This window comes from Cyprinodon variegatus, unplaced genomic scaffold (genome assembly GCF_000732505.1).
Source record: "Cyprinodon variegatus isolate N-32 unplaced genomic scaffold, C_variegatus-1.0 Scaffold132, whole genome shotgun sequence".
In the NCBI taxonomy this organism is placed as follows: domain Eukaryota; kingdom Metazoa; phylum Chordata; class Actinopteri; order Cyprinodontiformes; family Cyprinodontidae; genus Cyprinodon; species Cyprinodon variegatus.
Window position 1 is genome coordinate 1,061,812 of NW_015150585.1, and position 24,246 is coordinate 1,086,057.

General features: G+C 37.4%; 1 protein-coding gene across 2 annotated transcripts; it reads right to left on the bottom strand.

The window, feature by feature from the left end:
* Positions 1-260: 260 nt before the first annotated feature.
* spock3 (sparc/osteonectin, cwcv and kazal-like domains proteoglycan (testican) 3) lies at positions 261-24,246 on the bottom strand. Of its 2 annotated transcripts, XM_015376316.1 has the most exons (12): positions 24,141-24,246; positions 23,859-23,981; positions 10,938-10,946; positions 10,748-10,787; positions 8,918-9,026; positions 5,820-5,928; positions 4,155-4,263; positions 3,916-4,029; positions 3,616-3,837; positions 3,239-3,301; positions 3,024-3,161; positions 261-1,347 (listed from the first exon to the last, which is right to left on the bottom strand). In XM_015376316.1, the coding sequence occupies exons 2-12, from the start codon at positions 23,979-23,981 to the stop codon at positions 1,193-1,195; spliced, it is 1,191 nt and encodes a 396-aa protein (XP_015231802.1). In that variant the 5' UTR covers positions 24,141-24,246; the 3' UTR covers positions 261-1,192. The 2 variants fall into 2 exon arrangements, with proteins under 2 accessions (XP_015231802.1, XP_015231803.1); XM_015376317.1 differs by lacking the exon at positions 10,938-10,946.

Consider the following 24,246-nt stretch of genomic DNA (forward strand, 5'->3'; position numbering starts at 1 on the left):
TCTTTCTTTCTTTCTTTCTTTCTTTCTTTCTTTCTTTCTTTCTTTCTTTCTTTCTTTCTTTCTTTCTTTCTTTCTTTCTTTCTTTCTTTCTTCAAGAAATTTAATCTGCCATTCCTTGTACTAAAATCGTGTATCTGCAATATAAAAACATCAACATCATTTTTTTTCTGAACTCTGAGGAGCTTTCATCTGTACAAGCTTGAACAGTTTTTTTTTTCTTTTATAACAACTCAAAGCTTTATTTTTGTTGTTCTTTTTCATTTTGAGTTCCTCAAAGATTTGGCCTTTGCCTCTACAGACGGAAACATCACGCAGTATTAGACATGCTGAGACAAATCTGTTTCATCTCCAGTATTCGTCCTACAATGGATTAGAAAAATAGATAACAATAATACCCCTCTGCAGCAAAAAAATAACAACAAAAAAACCCATTAGGCCAAACATTAATATCTTTTTTTATCCTTTCTAAGCCTGTGATGATTTGGCTAGATCTGCATCTGACAACAGCTCATATTTCTGATTGTTTTTATTTTTTCTTATCATGATCATAATTTTCTTCATGCCTAAATTTGTCTGATGAAGCATGTCTAAACCTTATCTTGTTTTTTTTTTTCTACAAAGTTACAGTCACAGTTTAAAAAATGATCAAAAGAAACTTAATAAGTGCAACATTCTCTTATCTACATCATCACCGCCCCACCTATACACGAGAACACTCGATAAAAATAAAAAGATCAGACGGATGAAGTGAAGAGGATGGAGGAATGAAGGAAAAGGGAAATCTCTTTATTGTTGAGCCTTCAGGCATCAACATACTCAGGCATCGGAGTGTTCCGGGAGGACACGAAACACTAAAACATACGAACCGTCCTCTGAAAGGAAAGGTCTTTGCACAAATGACCAAATCCAAACCAATGGACAGGTTTATCAGTTATATTCTCTGTTTGGTTGAAATACAAGTGTGCAAGTATACCTTCTAGTTAAACAGGAGGAAAATCTGACACAGTTCCTAAAATATAGTTTTTTTTCTCTCTTCTTAAACTGATGGAGAAACAATACGCAGAGAATAATCTGTAGGTTGTTAGTATGATGGATTATCTGCCAGGGGGAGGATCACCGAGAAACGTGCAATTTAACCAAACATACAATTATTTCATGTTCTTTTTTTCTGGTATTTTGTTTTTCCAAAAATTTATGACAAATATTCATCATTTTCATCTTCGTCATCATCTTCATCATCCTCGTCGTCCATACCTGCCTGGTCATTTAGGACGAATGAATCTTCGTCGTCTGTGGTGAAGAGTGAGTCACCGCTGCCGATGTCCCCTGAAGACTCCAGAATTACTCCTAAAACAAAACCAGGAATCAAAGACTTACTTAAAAGATTAAAATGACATAATATGAGGCGGATTCATGACTCATTACTTTTGTATCTTGAAGCTGGAAATTGGCTAAAAGATTTTTTACAAATGATCTAAATGCAATTTATAGTAGCAGAAAGTGATGCTGGGGGTGATACAAATATCATATCCAATTCAATTAAAATCAACACATCTCATCTGAAGGCACTTTACAGTTCACAAGATCATACAGTCATACTGATTCAACTGATTCACTGTTTTCTATCTAAGGAAAACCAGTTGATTGCATCGACTCATTGACTCGAATGCAATCCCTCACACTAAGCATGCTTGTAGCGACAGTAGAAAGGAAAAACTCCCTTTTAACAGGAAGAAATCTCCAGCAGCACCAGGCTCAGTGTGAGCGGCCATCTGCCGAGGCCGACTGGGGTTCAAGGGAGCATTCAGAACCAGAACCTCCTTCTCTCTGGGTCTGTTAAGAACCAGAACGTCTTCCTCTCTGGGTCCATTCAGAACCACCTCCTCATCTCTGGGTCCGTTCAGAAACGGAACCTTTTCCTCTTCAGGTCTGTTTAGAACCAGAATCTCCTTCTTTCTGGGTCAATTCAGAACCACTGCCTCCTCTCTGGGTCAATTCAGAACCAGAACCTCCTCCTTTCTCGGTCCATTCAGATCCAGAATCTCCTCATCTCTGGATCCATTCAGAACCAGAATATCCTTCTTGTTAATTGGCTTCTCTAAATTCTCCTTAGGTGTCAGTTTGTGTGTGAATGGTTGTTTGTCCTGTTTGTCTCTGTGTTGCCCTACGATGGACTGGCGACCTGTCCATGGTGTACCCCGCCTCTCTCCCATAGACAGCTGTAAAAAGGCACTAGCACCCCTTGCGAACCCGCCTGGGATAAGAGTAATGGAAAATGGATGGATGGAATTGAATAGTGGCTCCCCTCTCTAATGAATGAGGGGCAGACAGTCTTCTGATTTCCTGGTTTTACTATACTTGGTACAACTGGAATCCAAGTAAAATAAAAAAAAAACTGAAAATAGTAACAGTTCCACACAACCTTTACTGATGGAAAGCCTATAATGTGAATCTACCCCTCCCAAAACGCGAGTCAGTAAAGTCAGTAGAATGGAAATATAAGTTGTTGGTGAGAATTTCCTTTATATACTAAAATATTTAGATTGACAAGCAGGAACATGTAACTATATAAATTAAGCAGTTTATATACTTAATGATTATTTAAGTAATGTTTATCATGCTTGGAAATAAATGAACATAAAAATGCACAAATGATTATTGTTGTAAAGCAGCATGGTAAAGAAAAGTATGAATCAATACCGTTCGTGTCCATCTTGGAGAATGTAAAGTTGAATACATTTAAGCTAAAATAGGGGTATACGTGTTTTTTAAATACAATTACAAAAATAATATTCCTTTTAAATTTTTTTTTCCAAACAGAAAAACATTCCTTGTGTGACAGAAATACATTTAAATGGATGTCTGCCAGGAATGTGAAAGATTTTGGGCTAAGCTTAGCCTTTCAAAACATAAAAAATATCAAAACATTCAATTCCTCCCTCAATTCAAATCATGCGCAATGTTTTATATGTCTTTCCACAACCTCAGAAACCCGATACTGTGTTTTCTGGTAATTTGCATACCACAGTCTGCAGGACCGTGGGTGCGGGAGCCTGCCACCTCGTTGCCAAAGCGATCCACACACCAGCACTGACCACTGCTGCTGTGACACTGGTGCGGCCTGTAGTAACCCTCCTCATCACAGGAAGGTAGATACTGACCTAGAGATTCAAACAGAAAAACCTATTGAGCAGCAGAAATAGATTTCGGTCAATTTGTCCACCTGAGCATAACATACCAAGTAACTTCTTCCCAGCTTGCTTTTTGCTGATGCTGGAAAGCTCTGCTTTGCACGGCGAATCTGAAAGGAAGAGACAAAGACTTTGGTAACAAGCTGCAGTGCTCCCTTTTGTTTTGATAATAACTTCCCTCGTTCTGCTATCTCTGCTCTTGCAGCGGCAATGAGCAGCCAATTTTAGTTCTTTCATTTTGTTCTTCCAATAGACTGTCTTAAAAATAACTGCTAGATGAGGTTTCTTCTATTTGAGAAGTTAAAAAGGGAAAAATATAGAAATATATGTTCAAGTTCTGAGTGTTGGTTTGTGCTTGTGTGTTTTAACTGAGAACACACTGACCACATTTTAGCTCTGAACATGTGTTTTTTTTTTTCTCCACCTGTATATCTCTGGAAGCCTGTGCACCACTCGGAGCTGGTTATGACTTTGTCGGGATGCGTATCACATGACTTGAAGAAAGCGTCGGAGCACGGCTCGTTCCTGTCCAGATAAAGGCTCTTGATTTCTGACTGGTCAAGCTGGAGGTCAAAGTTGGTGTCAAGTCTGGAGAACATCCACCCCAGAGGGTCCTTACAGATAGGTGATGCCCCGACATCAAACTCTGTCAGGAGGTTCAAAGATGTGCTTAGAAAAGGTTCATACGAGAATGAATGTCATGACTAAATGTGTCGTGACTCACTGTTCTTCTCCGGTTTTTGGATCTTGACTCTCTTGTGGTTTCCGTTCTCGTGCAGCACTCTGAACCAGTCTCTTAGGCGACTCACCACCTCCTTCAGATCTGATTCACTGCAGGCTGTGAGGTGATATTGATTTCAACTTTAGTTTCATTCTGTGAGTCAGAACTGGAACAGCTGCCTATAAATTCATTAATCTTAGAAACACTTTATGTAACCTTATCTTTTAACAAAACATCTGTACCTTTTTTCTCAGCAGAACTCTGCTCAGGTAGAGAGGGACAAGGACACATGCCAGGACACTTGACAGTAATTTTTTTCCCCGTGATGCATGCCTGGTAGTCAAGTTTACACTGATTGGAGGGGAAAGAGAGACAGAGGCGCACCAGAATGTGTTAAAGGAAGTTAACAAATACTAACAGTTAGTTTCATTTAACTTGGCTTCATCTACGTTTGACAGCGACAATGCAAAAAAAAACAGAATTACAAAACGAAGCAAGTCACTTAAATCCTGCACATAAAGTTTATAATTAAAGCTCATTTTCAATTTCAATTCAATTCATTAATGTCCCTGCTTGGGCTTTTAGGTACAATAGAATTAACATACACCACTTCAAATGAAAAAAATGAAAATATGATCAAAATGTAGAACATACATTCACCTTTTTTGGAATTACTATGACCTGGATGACTGAGAATCTTCACCAGCAAGAATTTCATCATTTTTGTAAATCCATCTTAAAGCTGCAGCCTGTTAAGGTGACTTAGCAGGTAGATGGATAACTGCATCATCTACATAGGGCTGACAATGGACACAAAGAAAGGACTAAAAGACAAGGGGCCAAGTATAGAGCCTTGTTGGATGCCCATATTAATGTTAATGAGAGTGGAGATATGTCCTGATCAACTTAAACACTCTGTGCTCTATGCTGGATAGACTGTGCCCTTATATGATAAATTAAAATGTATTCTTTTTGTTAAAAGCAAACTATGGTTAATTGTACTGAATGCCTTGTTAAGGTCAATAAGTACAACTCCTGCCACTTTCATTTTATAGTTTCAATTTGCTATTTCAGTTGAACAGCCTGGTCTAAACCCAAACTGCTGTGGGTGACCACTTATAAGCTTTCCAGCTTATAGGTGGTCAATCCGCTGTACCGTAACAACTTTTAATATTTTTTGATAAAACTGGTAAGATTGATATTGGGTGGCAATGGATAATTATAGATTTTTTTCCAAGCAGTCAGAAATTTGCACTTTTTTATGGAAAGATTAACAAGATGTGTCAATGGCTTGACCCGAACATCTTAATATGTTTTAAGAAAACAACCATTCATTCTAAAAATGTGATTAAATTTTGAATTTGAAAGTTTATTAATTATTTCTACAAAATTTTGTACCTGGCACTAGTGGCACTATTGGTTAAACTATTGCAATTTATGCTGGTGAAGATTCTCAGTCATCCAGGTCATAGTCATTCCAAAAAAAAAAAAAGTAAAAAAAAACCAACGGAACTTGGTTCCAAAGTTGAAAAAGGTTTGCCTCCCAACCAAGAAACCTTTTCAAAAAAAAAAATTAAAAGCTTCCTGGACTATGTATTATTAGCAAACAATTATTTAGTTTTTAAGAATGTGTTCAAAATCAAGATTTAAAGATGCTCACTATTCAATCAGCTTGAGCAATTTCACAAAGAAGGACAAGTGAAATAACTCAGCTCTCCCTATCTAAATGTCATAGACTTATATGTGCATAAATTGTAGAGCACAGATTTGCGGGGATGAGGATCACTAAACTGCTTCGAAGGAGGCTCAATTGCAACAAATAAGAGATACAAAATGCTTTCTTTGAGACCTAAACAGCAGCAATGCACACAAAAAAAACCCCAAAGAGTGTTGACACGTGAAGGTACCTTAGTGGAGTAGGTGTGGCCATCACTGCCACAAACAGGCGAGGGGTGAACCACAGGACACGGCTTGCACTTCGACCCGGCACTTGGGTGCAAATTGGCACCTTCAAAACTGGAGGTGACATCCAAAATAATGATGAAAAAAACAAAACAAAAAAAACCACATCTGAACAATTTCATATTGCACGCTGTCAGCATTGATCTGCAATGTAAGGTGATGCTTTGGGCAACAATTGAAAGGTAAGAAAAAAAATTAAGATCTGTGTATGATTCCCATTTATTATTATTATTATGATGATGATGATTGAATTGCTCTCCAAATGTTGCTCCAAATTGTGTTTCCTGACAAGAATGGGAAATGAGGTCAGTGTGGTGTTACTGTCCTCTGTCCAGTCTGAGTTGCAACAGACTCAAACACAAACAAAGCCCATTCATATCACTTGGCAGCACTTTATGTCCACTGAAAGTTAGTGCCAGCGCCTTGGTAACTGGACCAAGCTGTAATGTCACACAACAGTCACAAGAGCGCTTTGGCAAAAGGAAAACCAGCTGGATATCCCCAGCCCAGCCTAGAAAGAGATGAACGCTTTACTGACATGCTTGTTCCGTATAGGTTTAAATTTAGATTTGCAGCAAATGGTGAAAAGAAGAGGTCCGAAACTCAACTAACATGCACATTGGCTTGGTCATAAAACAAACATGATATAATAATATATAAATAATAAAAAACAAACAGTGTTGTGAAAAAAGTCTCTGCCCCCTTTAAAGATTAATTTTTTTACATTCTGAAATATTTAAAATAATCCAAAAATATACAGTTTACACATTCCAAGCAAAAAACCTTAGTGGGAAAATTATTATTCTTTTTTTATTAATTTTTTTATTTATTAAGGAAAAAATATCCTATCCAACTTTGCCCTATTTGTGCATTTAATTGGTAGTTGATTTTATGTAAGTAATCAGGGAAATGTATTTTTCTACAAATCAAGTCTGAAAACATCATCTATTTAGGATGGCATTTAATACATTTTACATCAATTTTTCAGTTTATTATGTGTTTTATATTGTCGCCATTTTATTCCTTGTGTTTTTTGTGATTTTATTTTATTTTATTTACTGTAAAGTATTTTGCTTAACTCAGATTTATTGTAAAAAGCTGCACAAATAAATGTGTAATTACTATTAAACATGGTGGTGGTAGTTTAATGATTTTGAAAATGTGTTGTTATTTATTCAATCATATTTTCTGCCAAACTCTGTTGAACCAGTAAGGCCGGTAGCGCCACGGTCACATTTATCACAATCGAGGATCAAGGTCTATGAGGAAAAAAACACAATAGTATCTGAAATGGTTTAACTTGTACTATGTGTCACATGTGTGTGGTCAGGAGTTATGGTGGTGTTTTATGTGGTGCTGATGGGCCTGACGAGGTTCGGACTGGTAAGCTGTGATAACGGGCATTTGCACGGTAGGCCGCTCCTAATTCCAGCGTGCGAGGGCCATCCATCCGTAAATCATACCAGCTCCATCACTTACTCTCTGGCCGAAGTACCTACCTGAGACAGTAAATAACTCAAGGAACTCAAGTAGTAATACAATGTTAACTACTTAGATGATGCATGCAGTATATATAGCCCTTGCTGGTCATGCATATCCTTGTGACGGTTAGCATATGGTGTCATTTTCAATTTTTTGAAACTTTAAAATCCTTGCAACAAACTAAATTATAATAAAACTAAAATGCTTTCTATAAACCAAACAATGTTCCTCTTATATTTGGTTAATTTATGTTTGAATATTTTGCAAAAATATGTTGCGGTGCATGATGTGGTTTTGCATCTGTCTACATTATTCCATTTCATTGCCCACATCCCACCTAGGCTAGCAGTGAATGCTGACACACCGCTGAGCTTTCATGTATTCATTCTTGAAGAACTGCCTGTCTGCCTCTATATTGTATTGTTTTTATGTTGGTCTTTTTACAACACTCGGGCTTACGTTGTAGACCTACTGTAGTATGTGTAAGTGGGTGTCTGGCTGACTTTGTGCAAGTGTGGACGTTACGCAGCAACAGCCACTGTTGTGTCCGTGTTAATAACCAAAGCCAGTAAAACCGCATTATGGAAGGCTTGCTGATGGTTGGCGCTTGATGCTTGAAAATAGATTGGTTAATCCACACGTGTTCGTATAGTGTGGGCCGGTGTAGAAAATCGTTCCCAGTACGAGCCTGGGCCTGATCACTTTCACATGTGTTCCTTGGTCCATGTTTTCTGCTCTCTACAAAAGAACCATGTGCAGCAGAAAGAAATAGCTAAAACAGAGCAAAGATCCTCTTCTGAGAAGGTCAAGAATCTGTACTGTCATTATGAGACCATTGTGACAATTCGTTTGGACATCTGTCTCAGATTGCAACATTGAAACACAGACAGAAATTAAAACACAAAGAACAAAATAAAGATCCTGCCAGGCACCTTTAAAGTATAGAATATAAACTTCCCAATGACATAAAACAAAAAACATGAAAATATTACATATTAAGCATCCTTGAAATGAATAAAATAATATTTTTTTGAAAACTGAAACGTGTGTTTGATAAATGTTTGTGTGTACCTGTGGACGGCTGTGAGATGGCCATTCTAAAGACTGAACCTATATCCAAATCAGATTCTGTCACATGACCTTAAATAGGGTGTGGTTGCAAACCTTACTAAATGAAAACATTAAGCAGTCTGGAGTGGATCACAACTCATCTACAGTAGCTAAAAAGATTTATTGTTGGTAATTACCAATTTTTTATGACAGTTTTTGCAGACAAATAGCAAAATAATTTATTTACTTAGTGAGTGAAGACAAATACATTTAGAATCTGTTTGGTTGGGATAGCTTTTTTTTTTTACTTTATTAAATAAAATTATGATTTGAAAAAGCAGTTTTGCTATCTAATTATATTAGTCTGATATTTAAATGTATGTTTTTATTTTACTGATTTGTAACATTCAAATGTGACATAAAACTACAGAATAAATATTTAAGAGGGAAAATCATTAAACACTAAGAGATCATCAGAAACCTACACCGTTTTTGTGTCTTTGTTGCTTACCTAACTCTCCTCTGGCTGACACAAGAGGCAGTCTTGTAATCCTCAGCCACACACACCTTGTGGCGACTGCATTTGATCTTCAGACAGGGGTCTTTGGCTGGATCGAGGGCTACAAACACAGAACAAAGACATATATTACCACAACACTGAACGGCACAATTATGCGTGCACGCTACAACAAAGTGGCACCTTAGAGTTTCCTAGACAGCAGCTAACAAAAGCCTGCAAGGGTAAACAGTGAAGAAAAGAAAGAAAATCCTCCATGGATACACTCCCTTTAGTTAATTCAAATTAGCATAAAGGCCTCTTGATTAAAATATGTGCTTTCTTTCATTTCTAAATGATGTAAGGGATGTTTGTGTTTATTTTCTGCTGTTGTTACTAGCTGTATCTGCTTCACTCAACTAAATACAGTAATACTGTTAAGTATACTTAAGGCTAAAAACAGATGGAACTAGTTTTAGAGTCTACTTCTGATCTGACATCACACAGGAGAGTCTGATCCAATGCCCTTTGAACAGGTGACTGCATTAGTTAGGTATAGATATATATTTACATCTTATTTACTGGGGGGTGGGGTTGATGTCAGGAGATAGTTTCTGATCCCATGTCATCTTTAAGCAACACAACTAAGATCCCAAGCCAATGGCTGTTGTCCGAACAGTTTGCGAATGACCTCTACTAGAAAGAACCTTACTGTAATCTCTGAGCAGCTTTGGCAGATTATCCTGCCTCCATCCTCCAATGCACTATCTAATGCTATTGTTTCTCTAACTGTGTGTGTGGGTGTGTGTGTATCTGTGTGCTTGAGGATACACTGATAAGTGAGAGGATATGTTGATGTCCTGGTGTGCCTAGATGAGCGCAGGAGATTACTACTGTCTGTAATACAAATAGAAATGAGATGATCAAAGAATAGAAAATCCTCCTGGTTTTAGCTGCTTGGTGTCATTAAACGAAAAGAGAAAAGTTTATAGAGAAGGGGCGTTCTGATTCGATCCCAGCTATCAGCTCAGGATGAATGTACACTGCAAAAAATGCATATCTAAATTATTTTTTTCTTAAAATGGGTGAATTTTGTCTTGAATTGGGAAGGTAAGTGAGACACTTTGCCAATGGAACAAGACATTTTACATTCAAAATTAGAAAAAAACAATGCAATGGCCCAACTCAAAGGCAAGGTAATTAATTAACCTAATTTAAAAAGAAAAATACTAATTCCATTGGCAAAACATCTTATTTACAGACTCAAATTAAGGGTAAATACACTTTTGTTAAGACATTTTTTACTTATTTCCAGATCGTTTTTTCAGTGTAACCTCCAATATCTGTAGATGCTCTTTCACTTTGTTGTTTTGTTTTGTTGTGCCTCCAAAACTTTAAGCAGCTAAATCCACAGATAAATGAAAAAAGGACAACTTATTTTCATATTTGCTATTAAATCAACAAATATGAGTTTTACCTAATAACCTGATGGTTTTAATCCCTATTAATGATATTCACAGTAAAAATGAGACTGTTTTAGCTGCTGCTTCCTTTGTAATATGCTTGTAAAAATGGGGATGGGATTTAAGAGTACAACAAACTTTGCCTAACTCTTTTTATGGTGTGCCTCTATCATTTACTGTATAATCTTTGTTTAACAAAGATGACATTTCTTTTCAAATCCTGCAAATTAAACAACACCTATGATCCGAATCATTTTAGTAAAAACTAAGAATGGATAGAAGTAGGTGATCTTATCTGAAAGCATATTCTTTATTTCATTTTTTTTTTTTTTTTAACTCAACTAAAACCCTCCAGGCTCTGCTCTATCTCGTTTCCACCCACCTTGATCGAAGGGCTTGGATGGAGTCCATGTTCCAGGCTCCTAAAACACAGTTAATCAATAAACATATTCAGCAAAAAGAAGTTTGAAATGTATTCCAAGAAAGTATTACTGTACACTACAAACACAAAAATATATTTCAATACCATAAATAATAATAATAATAATAATAATAATAATAATAATACAAACCTCAACTTCCTTTGATAGAAAGCATTACAAAGACAGAGAAGCAGGAATTAATTTTAAAACACAAATGTTCTATCTGACTATGTAGGAATCAAAATGCTTGTGTAATAATTTTACGGACAAAAAGAGCTGGTTTCAACATTTAAGTCTTCAGTCTTTGGCTGTTTTATATTAACATCTAAGATTATAAAGGATGAGACAATGTCATTGGATATTACTGCCAATGACCTTTGGGGGAGATAATGACCTCATCTGTTATATCATTAATCAACTGGGGAAAACTAATTCAAGTTATTAATGTAAGTAGTGAGCTCTGTGACATACCCAGGCTTTGGGGATGTATGAAAATGTGTCTCATCATAGAAAACGTGATTCTATACACAAAGACGAAAGCTGTACTAAGAAAAGGATTTGATTAGGGACCCTGAGCAGAGATGGGTTGAGTAGAACATTTCCTTTAGTCCTTTCTGCCCCTGAAACAAACCTCGCTATATTCTACCATTACCTCTCCAACATTGATTGCCTTATTTTCTCTTTGATATTAAAATTAGGACATGCAATACAATAAATAATACACCGCAGCCATCACTGCACTGCTGCTTACATCGAAATCAATACACAGCTAAATACAAACAGATGGAACAACAACATCTTACAGGCTGCAACTGACAACAGATTCTCATTACTCTCTGAGGGGAAGGTGTAGATATTTTTCTAACAGAAAGCTAAACTGGGGCTCACAAGTAGGAGAAGTGAAAGTGTGGTGCGAGCTGCCCTGCTGGCAGGTGCACTGGATTTATTTTGCCTTGTTTTATTTGTAGCTTGGTGCTCCTGTGGGTTTCAGAGTTTCTGTGTCAGATACTTCCGCTGATAAACTTGTTGTTAGGCTTCTTTCTGAACACTTCATCCTCTCCCAGCAGCAGTCTGCGATAGAGCAGATATAAACCGGGGGATGTCTCAGGAGCCATCCGGTGTTTCACTAGATGTTGTTTGTACCCTTACCCGGTACAGCCATACATTATGTTAGGTTATAGGTTTGTTTAGTGTCCAGTCCAAAAGGCTGACCTTGCACACTGCAAACATAAAAGCTGGAAAGCAGATTGAAATCTGGAGTGATCGGCTGGAGGCAACTTTTTGGGTCCTTTAGAAACAGCACTCTGTGGTTAAAAGCCTTAAACAAAGAGAGGGATAAGAACAGAGCCAGAAGTGCTCTGACTTTCACAAGATAGAGACCTAAGATCCCACTGATATATGGTCAAATTCAGAGGTTATTAGCATTGTTCTTTAAAAAAAAAAAACAGTAGATTTCTAAAGTGTAAACAATGATTTCAAATTGCTAGACTTTTGTGAACTAAAAAAATAGATAACATTCAATTAAGCCTTCTTGACTTGATACTACACATCAATTAAAGGGAATTGGATAAACCTGAAATACAATTAGCCATTTTAGTCATATTCCCAGGGCATATGTTCATTTGCATCTCTCAGCTTAAGCCAGAGATGTCAGAAAGGCTGCAAAGGATAAGAACTGTCACTGTATAAAGATACATTCCATTGCATGTGTATGTATAAAATGGGCCCTGCAAGGTCAAAGTAAAACTCCTCATCTCACATGAAAATAAAAGAAATATAAGAAGAGTCCTCTAGTCAAATGTTTTCTTTGAGAATCTGCACTGCTTTAGGATTTTTTATTAGGTGAAACATATGTGTAACTAGATACTTCCCAGAAATTTGCCCTGAGGTGGTGACACCGTTTAGTAAACTGTGAATTTAACCTCAAAGTCTAAATGTGGAACGTGAAGGTTTGCTGGCTTTTAAATAAAGGGATGAACCAAAGAGAAGCCCAGCAGGTGCAGGCTTATGATTCAAATGTAAAAGGAGATTACCAAAGAGTGAGCTTTGAGTTGTTTAGCCCAGTGAGTTCAGATGACTCACTATCAGGACGTCCTCTCTCTCTTTAGCTGCCTGCGTTGTGTGTCCTCTGCCACATGGCTATGCTTTTCTTGTTCTCCTCACCGCTCTGCTTTTTTCTGTGTTCATCATTCAAAATCATGAATGCATTCATACATGCTTACACATAGTTTTCTTTAGGAAGATCTGTGCACCTAGCGTTTATTGTAGCCCTCAGCTTTATTTTGTAGAAATAAGTGATTAAAGAAAGCATAACGTTTCAATTCCAAACACAGCAATTCTTTTCTCACATTGGATGCAGTCTTTGCTACTTATTAGGGCTGAATGATCTTGCCAAAAATAAAAATTGGGATATTTTAAATGAATATTGCAATTTCGATTTTTTTCTTGGCACTAACTACAAGCATGTAAATGTTTCACTCCAAGGTTTCAGTCTTTTTATGAAATCTTAATTGTCCATAGTCTATTGTTGCATGACTCTATTGATTAATTGATGGACTTTATTGATCTCACAGTAGAGAAATGTACTTGTTGCATAAGCTCAAATGGTCAAAAAGAGAAGAAGAAGGTGCCAAAGGAAGAAAAATATGCATGGCATATACACAGTATATACAACGCATCAACATATGACGGCTTTTTTTTAATAGCAGGATTATTACACAGGGTTATTGCACAGGGTGTTTACATGGGTATTTATATAGATGGATATTTATATACAGTTATTGCACTGAGTGTCAAATGTAAAGAAACAGGTTATTGCACAGTTATTAAATAGTTATTTTATATTATAATTTGCACATGTTATTGCCATTGTAGTGTCACATTGTATAATTTTGTGGCAGCAGGGATGAATGACCTGCGGTAGGGCTCCTTTTTACAAACAGGGTTTTAAAAGTCTTTCTTACTGTTACCTTTGTGTAAAAAAGTGCTAAATGCTCCTTGCATTGACAAATCTGCATACTAGTTGGAACTCTCTCTTCCCGTATGCATTTTGCAAACCAACTTTAAGCATATTACTTAATTTTGACGGGCTGAGTTGTCAAATGTAATGTGAAAATTGAGTGACTCTGACATTTAAAAAATGTTTAATTTTTTATATTGCGATTATATTACAAATGCAATTAATTGCCAAGTCCTACTACTTATATAAATAAGTGAGAGCCACTCGCATCAGGGGGCTACAAAATGTATCTTTAATGTTGTTTGTGATGAAACTCTCACTCAGCTAAGATTAATATTGGTAGACTGAAATTTGAAAAACTTGACTCCAAAAACTGCCTAGTAGATTGGCTAAAGTTATCTATATAATCTAAGTTACAGCATGTAATGAGCTCGCTTTGTAATTTTTGACTACTTACTTAGACAAGTGATTCCCAACCAGGGTGCATGTACCCCTAGTGGTCTGTGAGTGCACTGCAAGGGGTACATGAAAATATTTAATTTCTTAGAAAGTAAAATAAAATAAGGCTTTTGTTTTTTGAGGACCCAATTTAAAAATTAAACAAGCTTTCATCAACCAAAACGTAAGCTACTAACTTCAAGGCAAAATATTTAAGTTTATTTGACATGGAAAATTTAATCAAATTAAAAGTTTAGGTAAAACAGTCTTTATTTCAGTTATGGTACGTTCCACTTTTGGAAAATCACCAATACTTTTGACTGAGAGGGGAACTCATGGTAAGACAAAATTCCAAAGGTTTACTCAACTCAAAACAGGTTGGGAGACACTGTTTTAGACCATTATTTTATCAGAGTGTCTCCCTAATGAGCAGGAGCTTAGCAGTGAAAAACTATATTTCTTCTTTCATTCCCACATGGTTGATCTATCGAACCCTCCATCCATCACATTATTTCCCCTGCTTGCTGTCCACCTATGTAATAAAAACACAAAGAAAATGTTGGTTCTATCGTAGTTGTGCACAGTGAGACAGAATAATGAGAATATTGCATTACAGAGGCCAGACCCTCCTCAGCTGTGAATGCATCAAAAAGACAAGGGAAGTGCTTGCGGTCTGATTCCCTAATGGTATTAGTGGACACACCGCAACAGAACAGCGCAAACACAAGGGCATAACAGAACAAACAAATCTGCACAAAGACACTTATATATGGTTCCATAAACAAACCACAGCAACCAATCAAAGTGCAGGAATCTGACAGAATTAGTAGAACATTAAATACAAGAGAAAGCAAATTCAATAATGATCTTGCTCTTGGAGTTTCTTATACTGAGATCTGTTGTGAAAGACTCATAAAACATAATCTTACAGATCAGCAGACGAGATATTTTACACATAGACATCTGAAAAGTGTAATTTGGATCTAAATTCAACTACCAGGAAACAATCGGGTAAGTCAGCATCCAACTGTAATTATTGATGAAAGTCTTCAATTAGCTTTATGCATCCAGACAATTCAATTTCAACCTAATGTTCTTTGTTAAACTGGTTGAATGGGGAGCATCTATGAGAATCTATGTTTCACATCATATATCCACAATAATTCTAAAACTATGAGACAGACCATTACGTTTCACTTTATGCTTTCGCATACAAGGCAATCAGCCAATCGCAGGCCATGTGAGCATTAGGATCATTAAGCCAGGATTACAAAAGAGGCGTGTCTTACAACTCTCCTTATCCTGTAGAGAATTTCCCCTCTGGGATTTCCCCAGAGCTTATTTAGTGCTATAAATACAAAGTTGTAAAGTACTAACTTAAACATGTTTCGGTACCTTCATGAGATTCTGCCAATCACTATTTTAAAATCAGAAATAGACTAAAGGGTAATAGGATTCCCCCCTAGGATCAGATCCCAAACTGTCTGCTTTTTAGTACATCCCACTCACACTGGTCATTGTGGTGATGGGTTATTTCTATATTCCGTGGTGGAGTAGTGGTATAATGTTGGGGGATTAACCTTAGCATTTGTGAGGCTTTATAATCACTGGTGGATCACAGAGCAAAATATATCTAAAATAGGTTGTAGCTTCTGTTTTTGCCTTGAATCAAGAGAAAACTGTCATGATGTTGTTGTGAATGACTGGCGTAATTACTCATCTCATTCACCTGTCTAATTCCGCCCAGTTTCTCGCTACCGTTCATCTGATCCACCTGCTCCTGTCTCTATTTAACCAGCTGTCTAACCAGCCATGAGCGCCAGATTATTCTCAAGCCATTGGTAAGAGTGTTTCAGCATCACCTTAGTGTCTCTGACAACATGTTCTGCATCTCAACCATTGAGCCCAACTTTTCCCTTCTGAACTGTTTATACCTCCCTGCTTCCAGTCATCAGGCCATATTATTCTGTCACGGCTCAGAACAGGGGACCCAGTAATTGTACTTTCTTTGTGACTTGAATACTGGGTTTGCTGTTCTGAAACTTAACAAAAAACTGATTTGTTTAAGTTGTTTGGTAGATCCATTTAGCTAAACAGTGAACTTCCTCCAGAATTACCATGTTTATCTTGACTGATTCTCTGATCAATAAACATACTTGTTTTGGTAAGTTTGCAGTTTTGTTTTCAGATGATGGATTTAACAAAATGCTGTTAAATGTTGGATGCTGGTTTACTACCTAAACCACTTAAAGCACAAACAATCAGACAAAAAAATCCTGATTATTGGAATGAAAATCAGGAACAGAAACATTGAACATTGAACTGAAAAACAGACACAAAGTCAGCTGGTGACACATATAAATCCACAAGTTGACTATTGTGGTTTTAACATTACCAAAATTGAAAAGTATCAATGGATATGAATGCGAATGCAAAATATTGCCTGTGGAAAATTAAATGAAGCATGCCAGTGATAACCGTGGCTATGTTACCACAACAGCAATCCAGGTGTTTCTCATCTTCACTGGTCCGATTATAGCTCCCCTGAATGTGCCCTAATTGCTTTTAGTTTGTCAGCAACCTGCTGTCTCCAACAGGATACCTGAATGCTAAATTCCACTAGCTCTGTTTTCTTGTTAAAACTTGTGGTGTGCATGCTGTACAAATACACCCTAGGCCTAGGTGCTGTGAAGTGGAAAAGGCCCAAAGCTCTCTACCTTCCCAACATCATTCACACTCCACAACACAAACAACACAGGAGACATGCATATGTTAAAAATACATAAAGAGTGGGGGGGTAAATGCGGTGTTACAATGTCTTATAAAAACAGTAGCACATTATTTTGTACTCCTGGAAAACCATGAAATGAAGTGTTTTGTCATAGCGAATAATTCCTCTCCATTTATTTTCCTCTTCAAAGTAGCCACGATCCCGGAAGGATAAAATAATGTTTGAGATGGCACCAGCCCACCACGGACAGCCCCAGGCCGCCGTAGCCATCCTATCTGGACCTATACTAAGTCAACAGTCAGGCCTTTATCCTGTGCACTTAGCATGGGATTCAATTATGGTTTTTAGTGCAACTTGAAAGCAACATTGCATTACATGCCTAGTGAATGAAATGGAAATTACACCAGAGGGATTTTCTGCAGAGAATGACTGTTATAGTTTTGGCCAAGGTTTGATATGATTTCTAAATTTGAGGGCTGTGGGTATTGATAATAGGATAAACCTTAGCAGCACCGACTCGGGAAGGTAGTTTCAACCAAAGCAATGACACCTGTCTTTCTGCATAAAAGCTGATCTCACTGTGCGATAAAACTGAAATGTGAAGTTATTTTAAGCTGGACATCTGCTTTGTCTCCTAGAATGGAAACTGATCACATGGGTTATGTGTGAATTCTCTTATTAGAGATAATACAACCTTTAAATGAAGGAGCAGATACATGTTTAAAGGAGAAGTCCGGTCAGCAAGGATTAACCAATGGATTATTATCTATGTGTAAAACGAATTCGCAGTGATTTAATGAATTTAGTGTTTATCAGTTAAAAAAAAAAAAACTAAGTCTGGGACCGGCCATTTTTGCCCAAATATAGTAACACCTCACTCCTGACATTTTCTAGCAGTGACGTCACAGCGTGGTAAGCCTAGCTCCATTCTACCACCTTTACAAGCAAAATCAGTGGAAACTACTAGACACATCTGCAATCAACAACACTTATTCAAGATTTCGAGAGGATTTCACCATTGGAATTCGCAAGAGCTATAGTTAAACTGACAATGCCAACATGCATGGCAGTTGGATGTTGCAATACATTGTGTAAAAGTGAAGAAAAAAATTCCAGATGTGTTCGTCATTGGATTGCCAACTTTAGGAGGAAGGATCTGCCATCGAACTTCTGGCTAGAGAAAAAACACGTAATATATAGCCGACATTTCGAAGAAGAATGTTTCAAGACTTGGATAATAGTGCGTTGTGACAAACACCAGATAGAACACTGGGACTTGATCAACAGCCCATACACGTCACAAACCGGTATGTGGCTGTAGTATTCTTTGGCAAACATGGATGTCTCAGTAAAGCACATTTCAAATCAAAATTACTCTTAATTGAAAAACTGTAAAATGAGAGTAAAATTCCAGGACATTTTCAGTTGAAAGATGGCAAAATGAGGTTATCCTCAAAAGGCATGAATACTTTTGCAAGGGACTAGATCTCTTTTTCTGTTGGTCTTTGTCTCCCTATTTTATGTAAAAATGTAAAGCTAAATAGAACTGACACATGGCCAGTCAAATTTACTCCCCAAGCTTTTGTTGGTGAATGCGTATTTGCATAATCCAGTTCAGGACCTGAGGCATAGCACATGGGTTCACCTGTACTGAGAGCTTTGGCATGACTAGCAGAGAAAATGCCTGTTTTTACACTAAAAAAAAGAAAAAACGAACAAATACACAATTAGAAAAACACAAGAACCTTCTGTTCTTTCTCCCCCTGTTGAAGTTTGGGTGCAATATTTATTTTCACTGTATTACTTTATCCATTTTTTGTCTAAATCAATAGATTTCAAATCTCTCTCAAATAAAGGATTTCTACGCTTGATGATCATAGCAAATTTAGCTTGACACAAAGCTTATTTTTTAGATTGCATGTATAAGTTCAAGCATGTGGCTAGAGGCATATCTTTAAGCAGAAGACAAACTATGCAAAGCATGAAACAATTATACCATTTTTTTAACAGCAGCAGTTACTTGCTAAAAATATCTATAAGGCAGTATTCCCAACCCCAGTACAAGGTTAACAGCAATGCCAATGAAAAGCTGGGTTCTGTCATTTAACACAGAACACTGGGCAACTGGACCACATAAGGTGTTACCTACCAGTCTGCGGTAGCATCGCAGCTTTAGCTGGCCTTAACATACCAGGTTAATGGAGGCTGACATATAGTCTGCTGCTGAGGGCTTTCAGCAGCAGCATAATCAGCCAAATGACTTCACTCTAAATCACTGTAAGGCTGAGAGGAGGAGCAAATCACTGGGGAAATATATATGTAGGCTACAGGTAGGCCTAATCAGAGACAGCGTGTAATATTGCTTTAATAATCCCATAAGGATGCCATCTCCAAAAGGACATGTTCTACTTTTCTGTATTTTGTGGTATACAGTTTTAATATATTGTTATACATTTCAAACAAACTTAAATATATATAGGAAATATTAAAATCAAACAATGTACCAAAAAAGTGAGTGTGAAAACCAATGTAAAAAAGGAATTACACCCCAAAGTTAAAATGTCAAAATTTTAACCAAAGTGTGAATATTTTGTGAGGTCAATATTGTTTCTAAGTACTTATTTAACCCTTTTTGGAATAAAATTCCCTAGACCTTCAGAGACTACCACTGTAATCCTCCTCCACTCATCCATGAGATTATTGTACATTGCTAGATGTTAAATATAGGGTTTCGTCAGCCGAAAAATTGGCCTGGAGTTTCTTAATTTTGGGAGATCTGCCAATACTTAGATGTGAACCGATCTTTCCCACCAGTCTGATCTACCTCTCTAAAGGTCTGAAAACCATCCACTGTCAAAGCCTTAAACTTTAAATTATATTTGAGATAGGGCTAATGATTATTTTGCCATTAGATTGATCTAATTATTATTTTTTGCGAATCAGTGCACACCTAATAAATACCTTCTGCTTTTTTAGGTCTGGAGGCTTACTTGGACAGTCCTACTACACCATTACCCTCAGTTTCCTTACCGTGGAAGTGGTAAACTCGAAGGTGATTTGGGGATAATTATCATGTTAGATTGCTTCCATTTTCCATTAGATGGAGTGCATGTTGGCATCCAGCGTTCCATCAATCTTGAATTGTATTTCTCCACAGCCAGCAGCACTTATACAGTCCCAAACCATCACACTCCCACCATCATGCTTGGCTATGGCAAAGACATTTGTGGTCTCATTAGAAATAGGACATGGTTATAGTAATCAAACTACTGATGCTACTGATCTTCCTTAAGCTATTTGCATGCTTAGCTGAACATCATCTTTAGAAGTGACTTCCTCTACGATGACAGCCATATGGACCAATTTGACACAGTGTACAGCATGTGTTCTTAGAACTGACATGCTAACTCCTTATCCCCTTTAACCTATATAGTAATGCTGGTCAAATCATGGTAGGCCTTTTTGAGTTCAACCTGTGTCGTTGAACTGCTACATGGTCTTTGCAACTTTGAAGCACCTCAGTTTCATGCTGTCTTTCATGCAATGATCTCATAGCCTCAGCCATCTTTACGTCAGGCAACTGTTCCTTTTTTCAGATCCTCAGAGAGTTCTTCACTTGCTTCCCTCTAACAATCTACATGACACCAGGGATGGAACATGGCCGGTGAGGCACACTGATATGTTTCCCTTTGTGGCCTGGCACACCTTTATACTGGTTTTTATACTTATATGAGTGTTTTGAGTTATTTGGGGTGGAACAGCAAATTAACACTGTGGTACAAGCTGTATATTGAGTAAAATACACTGAAAAACGTAGAAGTTTGTTTTGTCTCATGAAAATATACCAAAAACAATGTAAGAAAAGGGACGAATGTAGTCACTATTGGAAAGTGCTGTAGACTAACAGTATCATGGCCTATATTCTATCTCTGGCTGATGATCAGGACATTAAGTTCTAAGAGCCATTCTTGTATCTATAGTAGTGAGAAACAAAAATTGGACTGTAAAACTTATTATCTAGTAGTCGAGAAACATGGCTTGTAAATGTATATTTACCAATATTTTTGTTCAGGTTACACAATGGCAAAGTCCAACCCAAGAAGGTCCTTGCTTTGGGTGGGTTTTTTGGGCATTCTAACTTTTCAGTTAACTGGTCTCTCAAAAATGCGTTATTGTTAAACGCTACATTTTGGCTGAGATTGTCATGAAAGAGGTGTTTTCTAAAATGAAAAAAAAAAACAAAAACATATGCCTTTAATATTAAGCAATATCGATTAGCAAAGTAGCCGTATCTCGAGGCTGTTAGATGACCTTATACTCTACAAGGATAAATTGGGATGTTATTGATGTATTTCAATCCAGAACCCACAAAATCTTACAAGCACAGACAAAACACATTACAATAACCTGATTAGTGTCACATGGGCAGCTCGAGTTCCAAAAGAGCTAGTAAATTCTCACATGGAAGATATTCCACAACTTGGCTTGTGGTTGTTAATGTTGCTAGTTTTTATAAGCCAACTTCAAAATTATCTCAGTCAAGAAAATAGATTTCAAACAATAAAACTTCCTTATATTTGGCATAATATGAAGTTACGGTAAAATTGAAAACATTTGAGAAGAGTACAAACCATAAGCATTGTTAGAGTATGTCGCAGTTTCAGGGTTTCAAACACATTCAAAACTAAATCTTGTTACTTTAATCTGAAATATCTGAAATATTTATAAAAACCTTTGTTCTACAAGAGGTTATTATGAAAAAATCTTACCCTTTTCTGCAAGTAGGTTATAACAAGCTAATAAACTGCCCATCTGAGCTACTTGCTACTTACCAGGCAGCTTTGGTTCATCTTTGCCAATTACAATATCCCACCCCCAATTTTCCCTTTTTTTTCTTGCAGTTCTACACATTTTCTTTCACCAATCTGCCTCAACTATTGTGTAATAGTGTATTTATCTGGGTAATCAAGAATTTTTGATTGATTACAGAGTGAACTTGTTCAGGACAGAGAGTGGCACATGCACACACTTAATGCAGACAGCAACATAGAGAGCCAAATTCGAATAACAGGGATGTTTCTAATTGGTTAGCGGAAACCTGGGTACCAATCTGAACGGGGAGAACATTCAAACCAAAGTAGAAAGCCTGTAGTTTGTTTGCAGAAATTTCTGGCAAATAGGTAATATGTTAAAAAAAAAAAAAAACCTTGGCTGTAAACTGTGCATTTACAGCACTGAGAGATTTATTTCTGAATCCATTGTTTAAGAAACCAGGCAGAGCTTTTTTTTTCCTGGAAAGAAAAAAAAAACCCTGAACAATATTGATCAATAAATGAGTTTAGTAAAGGGATGCTCTTAAGAAAAATAATTTTAAAATATAGCACCTAACTGTAGTTGTAGATTCAATGAATAAAATATAGCCAATTGTTTTATTTTTGAATCATGATTTAGAAAAGATGTCTTGCAATATTTTCCAATATTTTTTACATAAAGTTTGAGTGGAACCTGTGGCAACACCTAAAACCAAGTTTGTAAAATGAAACAAATTACAATCACACCCTGCATTGTTGTGGGCTGCAGATGGTAGTTATCAGCCTCTATTTATATGGTCTTAAACAAACAAAAACAAATCTTCAGTCAACATAAATGATCAATTAATTGTATATTAGTTCCAGAAACCTAAATACAAACTTAAATTATACATTTTTCTAAGTATTTTTGACTCTAAGCCATATTTAAGCCAACTTATTCTTACAAACTGTGACTTCTTTAAAATAAAAAAAATTTTAAACCTCTAAGGAGCAAATTTATAGTCTGTTTCCAAAACAACTGTCTGGAAACTAAACATAAAATCCTAAACAGGGTCATCTTAATTCACATGGGCAGTATTCAGTATTTTTCAATTCTGTTTTATTATAATTTTGAAATGGCAATTTTTATTTTTCTTGTAAGCCAAGTAGGAGTACAAGAGTCATAGTTTCATCAGTGAACTTGCTGCAAGCAGTAGCTGGTTACTCTATGCTCCAACAGCAGAAAAACTAGAGACCCCAAAGGTTTCTTTGGTAATTCCTTGAGTATACTTTTAAGCATAGGGATGCTATAACTATTGAGTTTAACAGTTTTAAATTCATAACCTAATAATAAGTTAAGTGGGGTCACGAGGGATGCTGGTGCCTATCTCCAGCTGTCTATGTGCGAGAGGGAGGGTACACCCTGGACAGGTCGCCAGTTCATCGCAGGGCACCACAGAGACAAACAGGACCAACAACCATTCACGCACACACTCACACCTAAGGAGAATTTATAGAAGCCAATTAACCTAACAGTCATGTTTTTGGACTGTGGGAGGAAGCCAGAGTACCCAGAGAGAACCCACACATGCTCAGGGAGAACATGCAAACTCCATGCAGAAGGCAGCAGTGCTACCCACTGAGTCACTGAGCAGCCCTAAGCAAGAACTTACAACCTTCAATTGAGCCTCATAGCAAACATAACACTTAAATACATAAAAAAATAAAAATTGCCCCCTAGATGAAATTCTGCTCAGGGTCCCATTTAACCACGGTCCGGCCCTGGATGTACCTGTCCTTAATTAGGACACTTCAGGCACAGCTCCATGGCACTGAGGCCTTGGCTCTCTATGCACACATAAACACCACAATAACATATCTAAGCGAGGAACCTCTGAGTGATTGGGATAGAGGAGAAACTGATAAACCTGTGACAAATAACCTAGAGGAACCCATGACGCGTCGCTGAGGAACGAGAGGAAAACGAGGAGCGCATGATCTCAAACCAATGAGTGAGGCTGTGAGGAGGGGAGGCTTGGGAGGAGGATGGAAGGGGGGTGGGGGCGTGAAAATGAGATAACGTGAAAGGAAGCTGGAGGGTTTTTTGGTGTGGGGGGGATTATCAGCTACAGTGGTCCTAAAATGTTACTCACATCTCTGAATTTATCCCATCTGCCGGTCACCCACTTATCGTCCAGAAAATTGCCGCTGTCCGAGCGAGCGGAGACGCGTCCAAAGGCGACGGCGCACACACAGAGCACGGCGACGCTCAGCATCTGTGGGCACAACAACAAGCACGCAGAGGAGAGGAGGACGCTGGATCAGGCTGGAGGACATGGCAACACAAGCGCTACAGATTTGCGAAAAAGGCCCACTGAATCTCAGCTTACATAAAAAACAAAAAAACACTTTTTATCTTTTATTTTTTAACCCACCTTGTCACAGCAGCGGCTCTCCAGACCGTATGAGCTCGGTGCCGTTTTCTGTCACTAGTAATAGCAGCTCTCTCTCTCTCTCTCTCTCTCTCTCTCTCTCTCTCTC